General features: G+C 34.6%; 1 protein-coding gene across 17 annotated transcripts in view; it reads right to left on the bottom strand.

Annotated features, from left to right (window-relative positions):
- LOC107227640 (intersectin-1) overlaps positions 1-18,067 on the bottom strand; it is an 85,036-nt gene that overhangs the window by 10,363 nt on the left and 56,606 nt on the right. The window contains exons 3-29 of one of the 17 annotated variants that reach the window (XM_046736409.1): positions 16,512-16,600; positions 15,968-16,121; positions 15,296-15,444; positions 14,636-14,803; positions 13,797-13,895; positions 13,131-13,208; positions 12,532-12,573; positions 11,625-11,789; positions 11,459-11,485; positions 10,602-10,760; positions 10,080-10,452; positions 9,800-10,010; positions 9,479-9,630; positions 9,286-9,408; positions 9,063-9,201; positions 8,658-8,972; positions 8,199-8,561; positions 7,850-8,013; positions 7,470-7,671; positions 7,113-7,403; positions 6,742-6,873; positions 6,091-6,186; positions 5,590-5,622; positions 4,516-4,539; positions 3,806-3,946; positions 3,562-3,688; positions 3,168-3,332 (exon numbers count right to left, since the gene is read on the bottom strand). In XM_046736409.1, coding sequence (XP_046592365.1) covers positions 3,168-3,332; positions 3,562-3,688; positions 3,806-3,946; positions 4,516-4,539; positions 5,590-5,622; positions 6,091-6,186; positions 6,742-6,873; positions 7,113-7,403; positions 7,470-7,671; positions 7,850-8,013; positions 8,199-8,561; positions 8,658-8,972; positions 9,063-9,201; positions 9,286-9,408; positions 9,479-9,630; positions 9,800-10,010; positions 10,080-10,452; positions 10,602-10,760; positions 11,459-11,485; positions 11,625-11,789; positions 12,532-12,573; positions 13,131-13,208; positions 13,797-13,895; positions 14,636-14,803; positions 15,296-15,444; positions 15,968-16,121; positions 16,512-16,533 — 4,114 coding nt within the window. In that variant the 5' untranslated portion in view covers positions 16,534-16,600. Of the gene's footprint in view, positions 1-3,167; positions 3,333-3,561; positions 3,689-3,805; positions 3,947-4,515; positions 4,540-5,589; positions 5,623-6,090; positions 6,187-6,741; positions 6,874-7,112; positions 7,404-7,469; positions 7,672-7,849; positions 8,014-8,198; positions 8,562-8,657; positions 8,973-9,062; positions 9,202-9,285; positions 9,409-9,478; positions 9,631-9,799; positions 10,011-10,079; positions 10,453-10,601; positions 10,761-11,458; positions 11,486-11,624; positions 11,803-12,531; positions 12,595-13,130; positions 13,209-13,796; positions 13,896-14,635; positions 14,804-15,295; positions 15,445-15,967; positions 16,122-16,511; positions 16,601-17,031; positions 17,223-18,067 lie in introns of those variants that run through there. The other 16 variants (XM_046736417.1, XM_046736421.1, XM_046736428.1 and 13 more) reach the window with 16 other exon arrangements.

The raw sequence follows: 18,067 nt of genomic DNA, 5'->3' as shown, positions 1-18,067 counted from the left end.
TGTTCGTATTTGTTATTGCAAGTAGCATATATTATAGCCGATGCTGTGCTACACTGCTATCCTTAGGCTGCGTGTGAAGCAGAAGCAAGATGTTAGTTGAACAGAATTGTTGATGGGCATAAAATATGTAAGTTAGTAAGATAGTTTTAAAGGCAGTTATTAGTATACACATGAAAATATCAATCAAAAATAGTAATACGCGATTAAACAAGAGCAAAAAATTACAAACGAAATCAAAATGGTCAAAGGAGAAAACATTGATGAATAGGAGGTAAATTACCAATTAAAAATTTGCATATAAAATTCAAATTTCTGACTTACATACCTATATCAATCTAGTGAATTTAATGTACAAAATTACAAACTGTAACATAGGTGATAAAAACGTACAGGCAAAGAACTCGTTAAATCTAAAAAGTAACGACAAATAGAAACATTAAATGTAATTTTTTTGAGGAACTGTTTACTCTGATGACGTTAGAGGATAGTCAAATGTATGTGATACTGAGATCAATTGTTTGATGTGGGAAATAAACATCTAACTTTGTATATTATCATAACTGCCTTGAAGAGTCGAATCAGTCTGCATTTAAATCAACCGCGATACAAAATACCCACCGTAGAACTTTACTCATACACAAAAAGAGGAACAAAACCACACACTGTAACCAGACAGTTTGACATATTTATAGAAAAGTAAATATATAGCCTGGCTTGTGCTGAGCGAATATGTTCGAAACATATTTTTTTTTTAAATGCACATACACATAACCATAATTAATTACAGTATGATAATTTCAATGACTGTGTACATCTTATAGTTACAGAAACAATATCAAATTGTCTAATTTTTGCGATTTTAATCATACGGTCTTTGTTTACACCAAATAACGATATTTATCCTTATCATTCTATGAAAAAAAAAAGCAAAAAATTATTTAACGGGAACGAGATTATATACAAATTAAATTATAAGTGGCAAGTTAAGAACTCATCACACTTATTTGTATTTTCTGTTATATTTTTCAGGGCTCAAAGGAGATCTATATTATTTCTTATTATCGCAAAAATCAGTAGAAAATTTCAATAATATTTGCCAAATTACGTTTCATTGCATATTATATTTTTTACACTTTATTTTGGTAGTGCTGAAGACTTGATATGTAACGCATTTCTTTCAATTTGTGACGAATCTGTTTGAAATAAATAGAAATTTTATATAATTTGGTGAAAACACTGAGTGGCACGGGACCCACGGGCTGAACATGCTATTATTACTTTAACAAAAAAGCCATGCGGGAACCAAAACAAGGAGAATCATTTATCAAAAGCTGAAGCAGATCTGCAGTTGGTTAGTTTGCAATAGGTAATAAGAAAGGTAAAAAAAAAAGAAGAAGATAAATAAACTCACACCTTTAGGAATACAAAATCTGATAAAGTAACGAGATTCTTGAATATGTATACATATTACATATACATACATGTATATATAATACATATATATTAATAAATTATTAGCTACAGCTAAATCCTAATCATTCAATGAGATTCATAATACAATAATCATAGTGAGCAAAATTTTTAACTTTAAACGAGCTATTTATTCATTTAAATTCAAGTAATGAAATTTTAATGACTGCTCTCTTTTAATTGTAAGAATGTACATACTTGAATTCACGTATTTCGATTTCAAAATGACTTCTTCATCTGTTTTCAATAATTAAATACAGCCCAGATAGAAAATTGTGAAACTAGATTGGAAATTTTTTTTGATAAAAATAAAACGAATTGTATTCAGGTTTCAACATCTATGGTTAAATTCCATTTCTTTTCTGTTACTATAGACTTGGAGCAAACGAATAGTTTCAGCTGTTTTAAACAGTATACAATGCTTATATAGGTAATACGAACTTCATTTAAAGCATTGAATAAAAAAATACAATTTATCCCTCAAAAACAGAATTAAAATTCATATCGACTGGTATGACCATTTTTTTACAGAGTTCTTAAATGGCGGTAACGATTATGGACAAAAATCGTAATGAAATGTTAGTCAATGAAAAAAAAATTCACCATCGTTCACTTAATTTGGAAAGAATAATTGTAGAAAAGTTGGTGGAATAAACAGAAAAAACATTGTTACATCAGTGAATGATTTCGTTATTAAAAAAAAATCATTACTCGAACTTGCTAAAAAAATAATAAAAACTTTACTCAAATGAGCAATTCATAAAACTATTACATGTTTAAAAATCGTTCTAACATTCAACAATCCTAGAACATATCTACTTTCATCGATGAACAAATAGTAGAACAAGAAAGAAAGAATAATCCTAATCAACTGAAACCCTTTGATACAGTCCTCGGTAAGACTTGACTAAAATTAAAATAATTTCGTAACGCAATCTAGAATATATTTATTACTTTTTTCAAAATTCTAACATCACACAAATGAACCTAGTGCAACAAAGCTGGAAGATATAAAGTGTGAGAGACTGAATCAGTGGTGCCGCAGTGGGTCCCTGCCGAGCGTTTAGCAGACATACACTAGCGATTGATCAACGATGGTTGGAGACAGTATGCACCAGCCGTTCCTACAAAACAGATATACGTAAGCCATATTCTTTCATATACATTTCCGGTTTCTGTTCTTAAGTTAAATATATCACTGATGTCAATGATTTGGTAAATCTAAAATTTTTTTTCACTGTATAACAAGTTTCTCATTTATTGTAGAACCTCAAAATGCAACATTGATTCAGATACATAAAAACTGTGAAAGAGTAGTGTGTCCAAGTTTTACATAATCATTCAATTATCGAGCATCTAATTGAATAAGGTCGTGAGGTCGTGACACGAAGAAAAGGATGCGTTTCCAGGAAACTTATATTCATATATTTCAACAATAGAGAGTGTGAGGAACGTGCTTTACTGCAGTTGAAAAGTATGCTAATCATAGGTTTGTTATAGGTCATATTAGAGAAAATGCATGTCAGAGCAGCAACTACCTACAATATACGTTCCTAAATACGATTTACAGATCTATGGTATTACAAATGTACAAATTTGTACACAAGTGAATGTAAAAGTTGACGCCGGTTACAAGAGGAAAGTGTAACACATGCTATAAATGAACTGTCGTCAATATCGAGGATAAATTTACTTACACATCGGAGAAACATAGTTGCTAGGAAATACTCCTGATACTCCGTTCATCTCGCCCCTCCACCACGAGGCATCCTCTTTAGCAAGAACAGTTATAACGTCTCCTTTCTCGAAATTCAACTCATCCTCATTTAGCGCTTGATATGGGTATAAAGCCATCACCCGCTCTAGAAACATAAAAACAATAAGTTCGTAAGGCACTTCAAGCTGCACAAACACCTATTTCAAATTATGAATCCATAGTTTACCGCCAAGCACCAGTCACTATGCAAAATTCGTCGTATTTTACTACTACTAAATCCTCTGGCATAATGAAATTCATTATACTTTTAGAATGACATTCAGAAAAGTACTGTTTGCTTTCCGTCCATCAGATGATAAGAGTAGTACACTTACCAACATTGGGATCAGTGGGCGAGTCTTGATATCTATGGGAAACTGGTGTGCTGCGATTACTGTTACTTCCCAATAACTTGACATAAGATGCAGGAAACCAACCGATTTGTCGTTTTTGGCCACGAGCCTGGGGCAAATATAAATATGAGAAATTAGACTATTTGTCAGATAACATGAATTTGTAAAAATTTTGAGGAACACCTTCTATTTCGTATTATAACTAATAATTTAGTAAAACTTTTACCTGTAACTCTCCTTCCCACCAACCAGTTTCCGTCTTTTTCCTGATCATGATGAGTTGTCCTCTATGGAGATTCAATTGCTCCGGACTAGTCGCGTGGTATGGAGCGATGACTTGTCCAATTTCAGGTTTTTTACCTCTTGCCTGAAGACAATTAAACGTTACTTTGATTCAGCTTAAAGTATGGGTGTTTCATACAGTATTAGAAAGCATGAATCGTGCGGATATTGCTAGAAAAATATCGACCTCAGGTGCTTGAAATTAAGTTTCATCCTGATGTGGTGATTTTCAATGTTTGACAACAAGACTTAAGAACTTCATAGAACAAAACTGAAGAGATGCCTGCATATTAAGGTAGTGAAGAGTATCAAACAATATTGAATCTTGTGAGATCAACTTGCAGTGTCATAAACGAAATCGCCAAATTGTCATTCGTAACAATAAAAATAAGAATGAAATTTAATTTATAGAACATACTTACCAAAAATTTCACTACGTTCAATAAACAATTAAAATTATTCTGATAATGACCAATCATACATTACAAAAAATAGTAAATTTACGGTGACATCAACTAATGCAAAATACATAGGTTTGTGAAAAATAATTGGCAAAAGCAAGTGAAGAATATTTGGATAAGGCAAACGATCATTGCAAAGATATAAAATAAGCAAACCATGTGGATAGGAACAATGGTGGATGGACCAAAATACCTTGGGGTACTGCGGCGTGGATGGCTAAGCATCAGCAGCAGCATCCAAAAGAAGCAAGCACAGCCATACATATTAGTACTTCATCAGGCCACCACAAGAATTATTGTTGCAAATCGATAAGTTGTTAGTAAAAAATTTTGTTTTGAGAATATCGGTAATTTAGTGACCTTATTTTCCATAAATTCAGAAAAGTTCTGGTTTGAGCTTATCAAGAGAAATCCATTGCAGTTATATCAAGAAAAAAAAAAATAAATAAATACTCGTGAATATGAATTCTCATATAATTCTTACTTGACGTCTAGTATTTAAAATAATTTCACTCTTTAGCAAATAAAATAATTAATTATTCACAATTCTACGTATGTAGTTTTTCCTGTAGTGGCTGTAGCCTGGCATTCTTGGGACGAAACATCCATTTTAAATAACACATAATATCAAAGTTCATATCAAAGAAACACTTAGTGAAACATTTTCACTTCATAACACCTGTTGCATGTATGAAAGGGGAAACGAATAAATTATTTTGCCCTGAAATTGTATTATTCATGTGAATGTTGAAAATATTTGCATAGACATGTGTAAATATATTGGTGTGAATATGCTCCGAGTGATTTATTAATTGTACTTCGTAAAACCCGGTTTCGAAACATTCATGTTACACTGGAACTTCAATCGAAACTTTTTTCCAAATTGTGTGTTAAGATACATTATTATGTGGAATGTAGCGTGTCAATGTGCAAGTGCAATAATTCGAAATCATTCACCATTGATCCATGCATACAATTAATGTTTAGAGTATGATTAACAGCCATCCATTTGCAAGTAATAAATCGTCAACAGGGCTGATTTTCAGTATCAAATAAAAAAATAAAGAGATTGAGAGAATTGTTAAAATTCTAAAAATTCGCCAAAGATATGCTAGCTGCTTCGCAATCTGGCTATGAACTTGAATCGTATACGTATTCCTCAAATTCTGCAAGCATATGGTGTAAAATTTAGTAGTCAACTCTATACAAATTGATGCTTGTCATTGAAACAAAATATTAGGTATGATGTGCAGTGTAAGTATTGTACCTTAGAGTCAGTGTCGCTCCCAAGGTCCTCGGACTGTATACAAGTATCACGAATCCATCATACAACACATAACAAAAAAAACACAACAACGGAACATATGTTAATTCTACAAAAAAAAAGTTATATGTGTGTCTTAAAAGATATGAAACATGTTATTTCGTGTATATCGTATGTGGTAATGATTATTAGCATTAGTGTACCTAGCTGTCGTTTATCAAATGAGTAGAATAAATTTCTCGATTGAGGATTATTTAGCTCAATGTAAGAAGATTGATCGATCGAATATTGTATTAACATTAAAACATTTGATAACAAATAAAAATACCCATTCGTGTGTTGTTTTTGTGCATTGTTTTATGTTGTTCTTGAAATTTTGTTAAGTATCTTTATATTTGGTCTGTGCAGGGAATCACTGAAAATCCCTGAATTCAGGGCATTAATTAAATTCTTCAAGAAACCATCACAGTATTTTTAGAACCTTTATTCTGAATTCAACATTACCTGTTGCGCCGACATAGCAGCAAAATCTGGTAACTCTGCTCTGTCTTCCGCCTCAGCTCTCTCGTCTTCAAGCTGTTCCTTCGTTTTTTCCTGTAGCTAAACCCACACATGCACTCAACAATGGTAGCTTATGCATATGATACGCGAAGTGGTTTATTTTTATAAAAATTTCAATAGGTTTCGGGTACTGTGTTAGTAATAAAAGAAAAATGCTATTCATCAAATTTTAGCTTACAGTGAGTTTCACGAAAGGTGTTAGAAATGGAAAGCATTTAAAAAAATACACTACATATGTCCTTGGATTAAAAAAGTTTTCATGGACAATGTATAAAACATATGTAGCAGGGATATTATACCAGTTACTAGCAATAATAGCATTAGTTGAATTTATACATGAATCCTTGGAAACAAATATGAAAAGCTTTATGAGTTATTTGTCTAAACACGTTACAACTACGAAGTTTTCAAACTCTGCAACTTCATTCAATTGTCATTTGAAAAACTGACTTTTTTTTATGGACGAATAAAATTAAGGAATGATGATATAAGATATGCCACAAATGCTATCACTTAATTTTTAAACTTTTGACTTCTTTTACAGTTATACTTTTAAGCTGTTAACAGTGAATAGGATTTTTATGAAATCAGTACCGGTGTTCCTTGAGCTGAAGTAACAGCAGTAGGTGGTTCCGAAATTTTTTCTTGCACATCTGGTACCGGAGTCGATTCAGGGGCCGGAACAGCTGATACTACTTCAGAAGTATTATCAGGCACAATGACAACCTATCATATACACGTGGTTAGAATCACGCAATTATCAACCCTATTCTAAAGTTATTGAACAGTTTCACGACAAAAAACTCGCTTAAATTATGTTCACTTTACAAACTATTAAACAAAAACAAACTCGTTTTATTCAAATCGAAACGGGGTGATTATGTAAATGAAAATTTAGTAGTTAAACAGAATAAACGAGAAAAGTCATGAAATAGAACATAGTAACAAATTCAAGTGAATCATACCTGATCGGGGTTGTCGCACTTTTCAACATAATTTGATGGAAAAATTCCGGTACGATCTCCTATAACGCCTGTCCACCAGTCTCCTTCTTTTTTTGTTACCATCATCACTTCGCCTTGATTAAAGCTTAGATCTCCAGTTTCGTTTGAAGCATATGGATACAGCGCGATGTAATATTCAGTAGGAATACCAGTTGGCGATGATGCCTCAGTTCGGACAGGTGTGGTTGTTTTAATATAAGACTTTGGGAACCAACCTTCTGTACCATTAAATTCACCGTACCACCAATCATCCTTAAAAAAAAAATTGAATTCAGCAGTTGTGAGGAGTGTATTCATTTTCAATCAGAAAACACAAACCTGCTGCTCTGTGACATTGATCGTATCTCCTTTATTGAAAGAGAGATGTTGCTGAACTGTCGGGCGATATTGGTACAAAGCAATAGCTTGCAAGTTGCAAACTGAGCCTAAGCCTAAAGTTGGAATAACTGCCTCGACAGCTGGACCTTCACCACCAAGTGAGCCAGCGTCCGATACATTTTCAGGAACTTCGGCAATACCTCTGTTGATATGTCAAATTCAATTAAAGGTTTGAAACATCACTACAGATACATTTCAAGCTTGCAGAAAATAAAAAATTGTACAGTTCTCAAAGAGAAAAATTATCTTTTTATTAACCCCTACTTTCTATCCTCAACCTTTAATCTCACGTTAATCGGAGTAAATATTTTCAAACTCACTCCAAGGTTCGCTTCTCAACACTGTCTTGTTGGATGAAAGCATTGCCACTGGTAATCACAGCATCAACTTCCACTGGTTCGACATAAGATTCTGGAAACCAACCTGTGTGGCCACGTATTTCACCAGCCATCCAGCCGGGCTCGGCATTTTGGACTGGTGGCACCTGTAAATACATATTGTCTGACTTGATATAATTTAACTCAACATCAAATGCAAAGATCATCACTTTTTCCTAAACTGATTAAATTTTTAGCCACATCAACCATTAATTATTTATTAATCGTAAGAAAAAAACTCGAAATGCGAAATTTAAATTCCTGTTTTCGTATTAAATCAGAGACGACTTACTAGGATTATATCACCGGGCTGGAAAGATATCTCGTCTTGATTTCTTGCCACAAATTCATATAAAGCTCTGTATTTCACAGCGCCAGTATTATCTCCAGTAATCGTTGCATGTGTCACTGAAGCAATGTCCACTGGCCACGAGTCTGTATTTACAGTTCCAGTATCACCCCAGGCGCTATCTCCCCAGGCAGAAGTGGTAAAATCTGCATTGCCACTGCCAGCTCGCAAATCGGTAACTTTTGTTTTTTTGTCTTCAAATGATTTATAGAGCTGCGCACATTCGGTAAGAAGGTTTTTCATTTGCTTCTTTATGTCATCAAGTTGGCTGTTGTTGTTTTCAATATCTGTCATCTTATCGTTTATCTGAAAATAAATGAAACCACGAGAAATAGTCATGTAATTTCACATCGCAAAAATTTTTCGTACTTGTGTGTTAATCTCATAAAATTGGTGTAGCACCTGTTGCTGTAAGTCCGCAATTTTATCTTTCATTTGTTTCAACGTTATTTGTTTACTAGCAAAAGCCATCTTTACTGCCTCCTGCCCAGCAACATCTTGAGCATTGTTCAACTTATTCTTAGCTTCAATTCTTGCTTTTTCCTGACTCAGCGAAAGCAGTCTTTGATTTTGCTCCCGTAATTTATTTTTCAGCGCTGACATCTCTTGAAGTTGAGAATCACGCGTTGAACGCATACCGTCGATCGTAGTTTTCACACCAGAAACTCCCACGCGAGTATCACATATTTTCTGTGAAAGCTCTTTCACTTTTTCATTCTGCAATACGATAGTTATTTTTGTAACCCGTAACACTGACGATTGGTTCGGTAAATTTTATACTTCAATTAACAAATGCTGCTAATTTACCAGACTTCCTAATTCGATAGCAAGTCCTTGATTCTTGGCCTTGAGTTTAAGAAGTACGTCCTGTTCCTTCTGCCTTTGTGCCTGAAGTTCTTGAGATTTTTGCTTCTCCCATTCTAATTGTCGCTGTCTCTCCATTTCTCTGTGATTCAACAGGTCAAAATTTAGAGAAAATAAGTTGCAAAGAATAGGAATAAACTCAAGTGTTATCAGAACGATATCTTACTTTCTTGCAGCCTCCCGTTGCTCTTGTGCCCGTTTTCTTTGCTCTTCCTTCTCTTGTTCAATTTCCTTCTGCCGAAGCATTTGTTTTTCAATTTCTGCCTGTCGTCTCCTTTCCTGTTCCAACCTATGTGAAAATATTATAAAAATAGCATCAATTGCAATTGCCAATAATAAAGCTATTGTTTCAATCAAACCTTATTTTCTCTTGCTTTTCAGCCTCTTCTCTTTCCTTACGATCACGTTCTTCTTGTTCCTTTCGTTGTATCTCTAAAAGTGCTTTGCGCCTACGCTCTAACTCAGCCTGCCCCTTTTCAAAGTTTTCTTTTCTCTTGTTTTCGAAAGACGTCTGTAATTACGAAAACACATTTTTTTCACAAAGATGTTTAATTTTGGTAATAACTAAGACATCGGCGCTATACTGCGTTAGATTTTGAATCTCAGTATCTGATAACTGAATATCAAGTTATATAAGCCTAGAGTTTAAAGTAAATACAAATGGCAAATTGTCAACTAACCTGTGGCATGCCAGCAGATGGATCAATGTTCTCCGACGTTCCCTGGGACGTAACGCTACCTTGTCGTTGACGTCTGAATGTAGGAGGAATGAGTTCAATTGGTAAAACTGTGGGAATTTTTTCACCAGCCTTAGCCATATCACATAAGTGCATGGCTAGGACAAATTCGTCGCAACCCAATCGGCCATCAACATCCATATCAGCCAAAGCCCTGAGCAGAAAATATCAGATATGAATATCGAGATTAGAGTGTTCTAATTATCACAGTATCTTCACTTACCATACTTGGGCTAGGATGCCCTGAGGCAACTGCGTTTGAACCATAATATTTCTAGCTTGTGGTCCCGAGAGGAATCCAGATCTGGTACGATCCCAAGTGTTGAATAGTTGCGTGTACTTCAATTTTGTTTGATGAGGTACTGCCCACTCGACCTGTGGCGAGCCTGCGGAATGCTGGCTATGCTGAGAATCAAGCGAACCAACTCTGTCTATGCTTGGAGGTCTAGCCGTTGTACTGAGTGGAGAATTTGTAGAAACAGGCGTTGGATTTCCATTAACCGACGGTGGGACTATGGGGGCAACTGCAGGATTCCCCATTATTTGATGCACTGGTGCTAAAGGAATGCTGCTGATTGGAGCGGATATTGGGATGCCTGTTAAAAAGTAAAATGAACTTTAATTTCACTTTCTATGATTAATGCGAGAACTTAAATAGGTCTTGAATGGATTGCGGCAACTCGGTCATTGTCCAAATTGAGGAATTAGTTCCGATTGTAATGAAAAAACCATTTCAGTACTTTACCTGAAGCCATAGGTGCAACAGATGCAATAGGTGCCATCGTTGGGGCAGACATAGGAGGTATCATTGCCGGTTGTATTGCCATCACACTGCTCATTCCAAAAGCTGCAATTGGAGCAGGATTCATATTGACAGGTGCAATCGGCGCAACGGACGGCATACCTGTGTTGATACAGTTATTACTTACTCAATTTGAATTTGGTAATATGGATTATACATAGAAACGATGACAATGATTGGAAAAAAGTTATTAAAATTGCAAATGAAAACGGTGACTTTTGATAAAGCTGCGTAAAAATACCAACTCTTTCTCAGGGTGAACATATTTCACTGATTATATTTAACATTCCACGTAATGAAAATTGTGTTTATAAATTTTTTCGTCAACGGGAAACAAATGTCTAATAAGTTATCAATTGAGCTTGTATTTAATTTCTGCTGAGTCTATTTCACAGAAGCATTCGTAATTCATGGTTCTTAATTCTGGGTTTTTAAATTTGATATTTGTGTTGTAAAAATATGACATGAATATAGCATGAAGGTGTTGGATTTTATCCTCAAAACCTGCGTGACACTTACTGATTTATTCAACAATATACGATATTTTGAAATAAAAAAAAAACATTCAAGTGTCAAAGTTACAGAAAGCTGGTCAAAAAAATTCCAGTACACGTAATTCGCTACAAAGGGATGGTATGTAAACTGGTGAGTTAAACAATGGCAAAACTAATATAGTAGAATTAGCAATGATTTGGCTAAAATTTGTAAGAAATTAATGTGAGAAAATCAAGTTTTTGGTAACACAAAGTAATGGATCTTCAAGGCAGAAATTGTATAATTTCTCTATCTAGTTTAAATACCTTCAGAGAAATCAAACTCGAACAAGTCTGTAATAAAAAAAACATGTTGTGAGGATAAGAACTGTGTGTAGACTGAACGCTGTGCTCAAGTTCACCAGCGAAATAACGCTGATCAACCGGACTGTAGTGATTTTACATATTTCATAAGATGCACGATTATATTTACCCATCGGTGCAGACGCAGTCATAGGCTGTACTGGTTGGATAGGAGGAATAATGGATCCCGCGGACGGCTGCATTTTAACTGGTGACATACCCATGTTGACCGGACTATTTGGAAATGATGGAGGGGCTGGTTTTGGTGGGGGGCCACCAATCAATGGTACTGTACCTGTAAATATTGACTGATATTACAATTATTTGTCGTAGTAATAATCGAATTTTGGAAAGTGAAATTTTTCTAGTGCGTTGCATATTTGAATAATTTCGAATTTCGTAACATGTGAAAAAATTTCCAAATAGTAAATGGTGGTTTGACAGAAAGTACAGGTGTTTTAACATCGTCACACAGATCACTGAGGTCAAAAAATATCCACATATATACATAGGTATGTGTGGTGCACTAATCACAAAAGCGTTGCAAAGCACAATGTTAGCATTTTATCTTTAGTAGTCCGCATTGGTGATAGCATCTGTGAGTGTCCGTAAACAGACGTATGACTGGATTACAAAAACAATAATATCACTCAATGATACGGCTCTTAATGAAATGTATAATTTCACTGAAATTTACAATTTAAAAATAATAATACTCTTGACTGGCTGTTATAACTAGTTGTTGAATTTATGTAATAGCAAGTTTTACACCATGTAAGGAGCACTAGCTGAAAAATTATGGTATATATGGGCAAAAATAGAGTTACCATATTGAAATGATTGCATTTAACACAAAATTTCTCAACTAAAAGTTTACAAAAGAGCTATTGCTGTAAAAGAAAATTTCTTCCGTTTCCATCTTCAGATGTTTGAGACATACAGTCCGTAATGTAATTAGAAAATCGTTAAACAAAATGTACGTAGGGATATAATATACATATTCTTTACATAATTCCCGAAATGAGTTCCCGACATACCAATCGATGACGGTGGCGCAGGTCTTTGTGGTGGACCAGGAGCTGAAGCAGAGTTAGTGGTTCCTTAGTGCAGCAGAAACAACGTGATAGAAGGACATGAAAAAGATGAGACGAAAAGACAAATAGAAGTTCATACGTAATAAGTATTTAAAGATATTCTGAAATTTTGATCATTAGTGAAGTAAAAACTCATTGAAAGTAAAGCTTCGAAGGTTCACATCACATTGCAATACAGTTCAATTACAAATTTTTACAATATTGCGTGCCAACATAAAACATTGAATAATTGCATATGAGAATATGATTGTAAATTATTTTTCCACAGCATATGCAAGTCTGAAAATATCGATGTACTGTGACCAAGTTGTGGTAGTATCAATAAGTAGTATGAAAATTTCATATAAAGAAACACAAATGAGCTATTTCAAGTGTAAATGGATGCAAATACGCAATGAGCATGTTTAAAAAAATACTGGAAACACAGACAAGCCAGGGAAAAACACATTGACATTACCTGGCAAGCAAAAACTTTGAGGAAAAAACACATGAATCAAACAAAATCATGAAATCCAAAGCAGGCATTTGTCGAAGAAACATACCCGAGGAAATGAAATTTGCAGATCTGACGGGTACCACTGGTGGTGAAGAATCGAAAGATAAATCAAGAAGTGTTCCTACTGTTTATGAAAGTGTAATAAAAGTAATTAACAAGTTGCAGAAAATAACAGGACAAAACACTAATAACACACACATAGCATAAAATGGGAATTTGAAAAATGTGCAAGACAATCGTTTTGTGAAAAATGCTAGATTAAACATTAATTATTTTTACAGATCGATTTACGAACACTTTGAAACTTTGTGCTGAACAATAAGTTTTTTTTTGTCGCAGCTTTAATTTTTATCTGCTATTCCATAAGGAATTTTCAGAGTATGTACCATAATTCTTTTGTACAATTTTATGGACAGTACAAAACACTTTTTACAACAAACTTTATATTATGATAAAACACGAATTTCTGTTAGTTGAGTTAATCCCAGCGAATATGAAAATGTGAAGGTCAAGTACTGAAAGATACCTCAAGTGTTGACCAAAAGAAATCTACAAAAGAAAGAATACTTATTTCCAACTTTTCCAAAGTTCATATTAATGATGAAAAATTGTATTTGAAAATTTTTGGCAAGCATTGTACAGGCAACTCATGTTGATGAATTTTGACCAACACATTCCTACATTCTTTAATGGAATCAGGCGTACAACATACCCATGGAGGGGGGTGCAGGTCGAGCAGGGGGCTTTGATGATGCGTAATTATGAACCATGTGTGTACTGGGAGCCACGCACTGTTTATTCTGATGTGAGGCTACAAGGTGTAACATATAATATAACATACAGGTGCCGCTAATTAGTGTAACAGTACTTCTAAAACCTCTCGCACTAATATCTAACTCTAACAGAATATTGATGCAAATTTGATATCAGGCCTGGTACTCGAACACAACAATTTTGGGGTTAAATTGTTGTGATCAGAGCGTACAGTTTAATATAAGTTGATTGTTAATTTTCAGATGATTTTAAAGTTTCGTTGTCTAGTTTAAATACTCTAATAAATACTCTAAGAGTCATTCGCTCTAACATTCTCAGCAAAAGCTGCGTTATAACAGAGATTCTGTTTGTCGTGCAGATGTGTGTGAGGTAAATTGACTCGAGAACGACGTGTGTGGCATATTAGTCCATATCAGCCTCAAAATGATATTCAACTGTGTAAAAACACTGAAAATTTTCTCCTGAATTTGAAAATCGTACGTAATTTTTAACAAACAATGCACAAAATTGTAAATATGGATAAGGAAATTATATATTTTATTGAATTTAGAAGAATTCACACACTTCCTGCTATTTTTATTTGGCTCACATTGAAGTTACCAATAAAAAATGTATTTAACCATGAAAAAACTTAATTCACAAATCAGACAACACAAATCTCGATATTTTCAACTTCAAAAAATGGGACTCGCCTCTCACATCTTGGAAAGATTTTGCTCAATTGATTGCCTAAACATTGTAGCCCAGACTAATGGATTAAAACCTCAATAAACTTACCCGTTGACATTGACATGGGTGGAAGTGGCCGCATTGGTTGTGAAGCAGATCCATTTAAGCCTACGAGATTCTGCGATATACTTCCAGGCACAAAATTCATTCCCATAGGCTGTGCTGGTGTAATCCCATTCATGTTACCACCATTCAATAGGTTAACGACGTTCCCATCTTTACCAAGCAGTGCACATTATCATTAAAGCATTTAGTATGACGCATAGTTGGAAGAGAGCAAATAATTTGTTAGTGTATAAGTTAAGATCGAGTTAATAATTGCTTTGAAAATTTCACCCAGTCACCGAGCTGCATGTGATACGTGCGTAGAGAAAACTTTGCAGTTATCATTTGGAGGAATTTTCATGCAGATTATACCTGTCTTTTTATTGCTACAAGAGATTTAGTCTATGTCGTAGTTCACAGTATGCTCAACTCCAACGTCGATTAATCATTGTGAAATATTCCCAACTTGCAAATGTTCTTACTTAGCAATTGTGAAAGAACATACGCAAGTGACAAATACAGTTACTTTTCTCCTCGTGGCTTGTGTATTTCGAATACAGTGATCTCCCACTGATTACCATGATGAAGATATACAATTTTTGTGAAATATAGAAAATTTTTTATCGACTTACCGCTTAGCCTAGATAGGAATAGAGTACTTACCATTGGATACAGATTTCAAACTTCGTATCAGAGTTGGTGGGAGTGCACTTGGGATTTCGAAACCACGCAACTTCAAGTTAATCAGCTTGCAAGCAATACTGAATTCATTCACATCCATTTTTCCATCAGCATCCGTATCGGATAAACCCCTAAATTTATGATTTTTAAATTGAAAAAACTATATAAATTGTGTAACGTTTTAAAGACAACGAATCGGAAAGTGGTCTGTTGGCATATTTGAAATTGAAAAAAACAATTGGTTACCTATACTCGTTTGAGTTGAAAGAAACTGACTAAAAAAATTGGTCTAATTACACAAGAATTTAAACGTATACAGTGGCCAGGATTGTATCAAAAATGGAAATTTTGTCTAACATTGCAGGGTGTACAGAAGTATGATTCAACTTTGTCCCAGCTTATTATTGTAAAAAAAATCAGTGAGTCAAACATCTTAGTATCGATTTTAATTTTCTTGAAACAGCAACTAGTGGGAAAGAGAAAAAAATGCTGCTCCATTCGTAATACTTTTACTCTCAACAAATACTAAGAGCAACTGCATAAGGTGAAACTAACCGAAAACTTTGATTCACTCAGAGCATAGTAAAAAGGAAAACAAGTTCGTAGCACAATTTGGGCTCCAGTATTATTAAGATAAATTTTTTTTCATATTACCATATCTGTCCAAGAGTCATAGGTGGCAACTGAGACTGCAGAAAGAAGCCTTTTGCTTGCTCTCCTGTAACGACCCCATTTACCGGTTTCAGAGAATTGAATTGCTCCTGGTATCGGGCGCGTTCCCGTGGCTGGATCACCCACGGATCCACACCTGAATAAGATTAAAAAAAAGCCTGATTATAAATTGAGCTTTACGCAGGGTTGAATAAAGGGGTTAGATAGTATTTGAAAATGACGACGATTCGTAACGTGCCTGTAAGCTGTTTACGTTGACTCGTTTTACTGGTGATAAATTAACAGATAATGGAAAGATTAATTAGGACTACGTTAGCAGCGAGAGAATTAAGGTAATATAACAGTAAGATTTGAGTCGTGATTTAAATGGACAGTCCTAACCTCTAGTTTGTGTTGAATATCGAGGTATCGAACCCATTTTCAATTTGAGGCAGTAATTTTTCCCCAACTATATCGAGGATGGTAATAATATTGACACTAGAAATATCAATAACCGTGGTTAGTAAGCAGCGAATAAATTATTTACCCAATGCTGCGGCTGCAGCCATCTCTCTCCTTGTTCCTCGCACTCGTTCCCTCTCTCAATGCCCCGTCTGCAAGCCGAATAACGCCTACCTAGACAGACGAAATCAGATCTCATTCATAATCGGCAAGCTAGTAACAGATGTTATCGTTATCGAACGTCGATTGTTGTCATCGCCTCGACGATTGAATTCAAGTGCAACGAAGTATCGACGCAAATTTCAACTTACATAAACACAAACAGAATGCGACGAACGATTAATTACGGATATAAACGATATACATTATTCGCGGTGTTGTAACGTAACGTGTACAGGTCGGGGGCAATTTAGGGTTATTGAATCAGATAGATGATAGTTGATTAAATGAACAGAGGCGGAGGTCGTGAACTTAAAAATTGATCGTAGTGTAACGCTTGTTTCGGCAATACTGCAGTATATGCGTGCGTAACGCATCGATAATAAAAACGGGAGAGAAACAGTGATTTTTCAAAGTACAGTACTTAGCAGCGTTGGTATACGAACCTTGGAATATTTATCCAGGAATATTAAGGCGGTATCGTAACCTAAATCATAACTATTAAATGGAACGCATCGTCGCCGTCTGTTGACCCGACTGATGACTATTCCTTAAACCTTCTAAACGATGTGCAATTTTTTTTTTTTGACGTGACACACGAGAGCGGAACACGGACTGCCCACTTTTGCTGCTGACATACGTCACTTTGGCGGCTTCGGCTGACCTCGGAAATCTTCGGGAGGAATCGATATTACCAGTGCCAACCGCACCAATGCGAGCCGCCAAACCGATAACCGATAGATATAAGCAGCACCCTGGTGAAAATGATATCTATGATTTTCTACGATTTTCTACGAATTTTTAGGGAAATTGGGAAATTTCGCGATATTAATAAAAAAAAAATTTTTTCGAACAAACTTCATAGTTTCTCCTAAAAGCTTATAGTAGATTTTCATGAAAATGTCTATTTTTTCAGTAAAAAAATCTACAAGATACTGCAATTTTCAACGAAAATTCACAATTCTTTGCGAAAAAAACTGTGTATTTTTATTACAATTTTGTACTAAATAATAAGAAATGTTCCAATTTCTGTAAAAATTCGTTAATAGTAGAAATTTTCACCAGGGCAGGCCGCGAGGCGAATGAATCCTACCCGGACGAAAATTTTCATGTGATAAATCATGAGATGTTATGACTAAAATAAAAAATTTATTACATGATTTATCGTGTGAATTCGAGAAGAATGCATAAGAAATCATGTAATAAATTAGAAAAATTAAAAAATCACGAATCATCAAATATATAAGTTATAACTAGATCAAAAATCATGTACCTTATGTTTGCAATTTTTTTTTTGTATTCTAGCTGCTAATAAATTGATCTTATTCTCTTCAGAATCCACGAACTTGTCTCGGACATCCTGGTTTCATTTTATCCGACTATGCGATACTTTAGTTTTTAATTTTTATAAAATATTTTTCACCGTAAATATTATGTCAAAAACTTGCGATGAATTACAAGTTTGGATCCAATTATTCGGTA

The sequence above is a fragment of the Neodiprion lecontei genome, chromosome 1 (genome assembly GCF_021901455.1).
Source record: "Neodiprion lecontei isolate iyNeoLeco1 chromosome 1, iyNeoLeco1.1, whole genome shotgun sequence".
NCBI lineage: Eukaryota > Metazoa > Arthropoda > Insecta > Hymenoptera > Diprionidae > Neodiprion > Neodiprion lecontei.
Note: the sequence above shows the minus strand (reverse complement) of the source record. Positions and strands in the feature narration are given on the sequence as shown.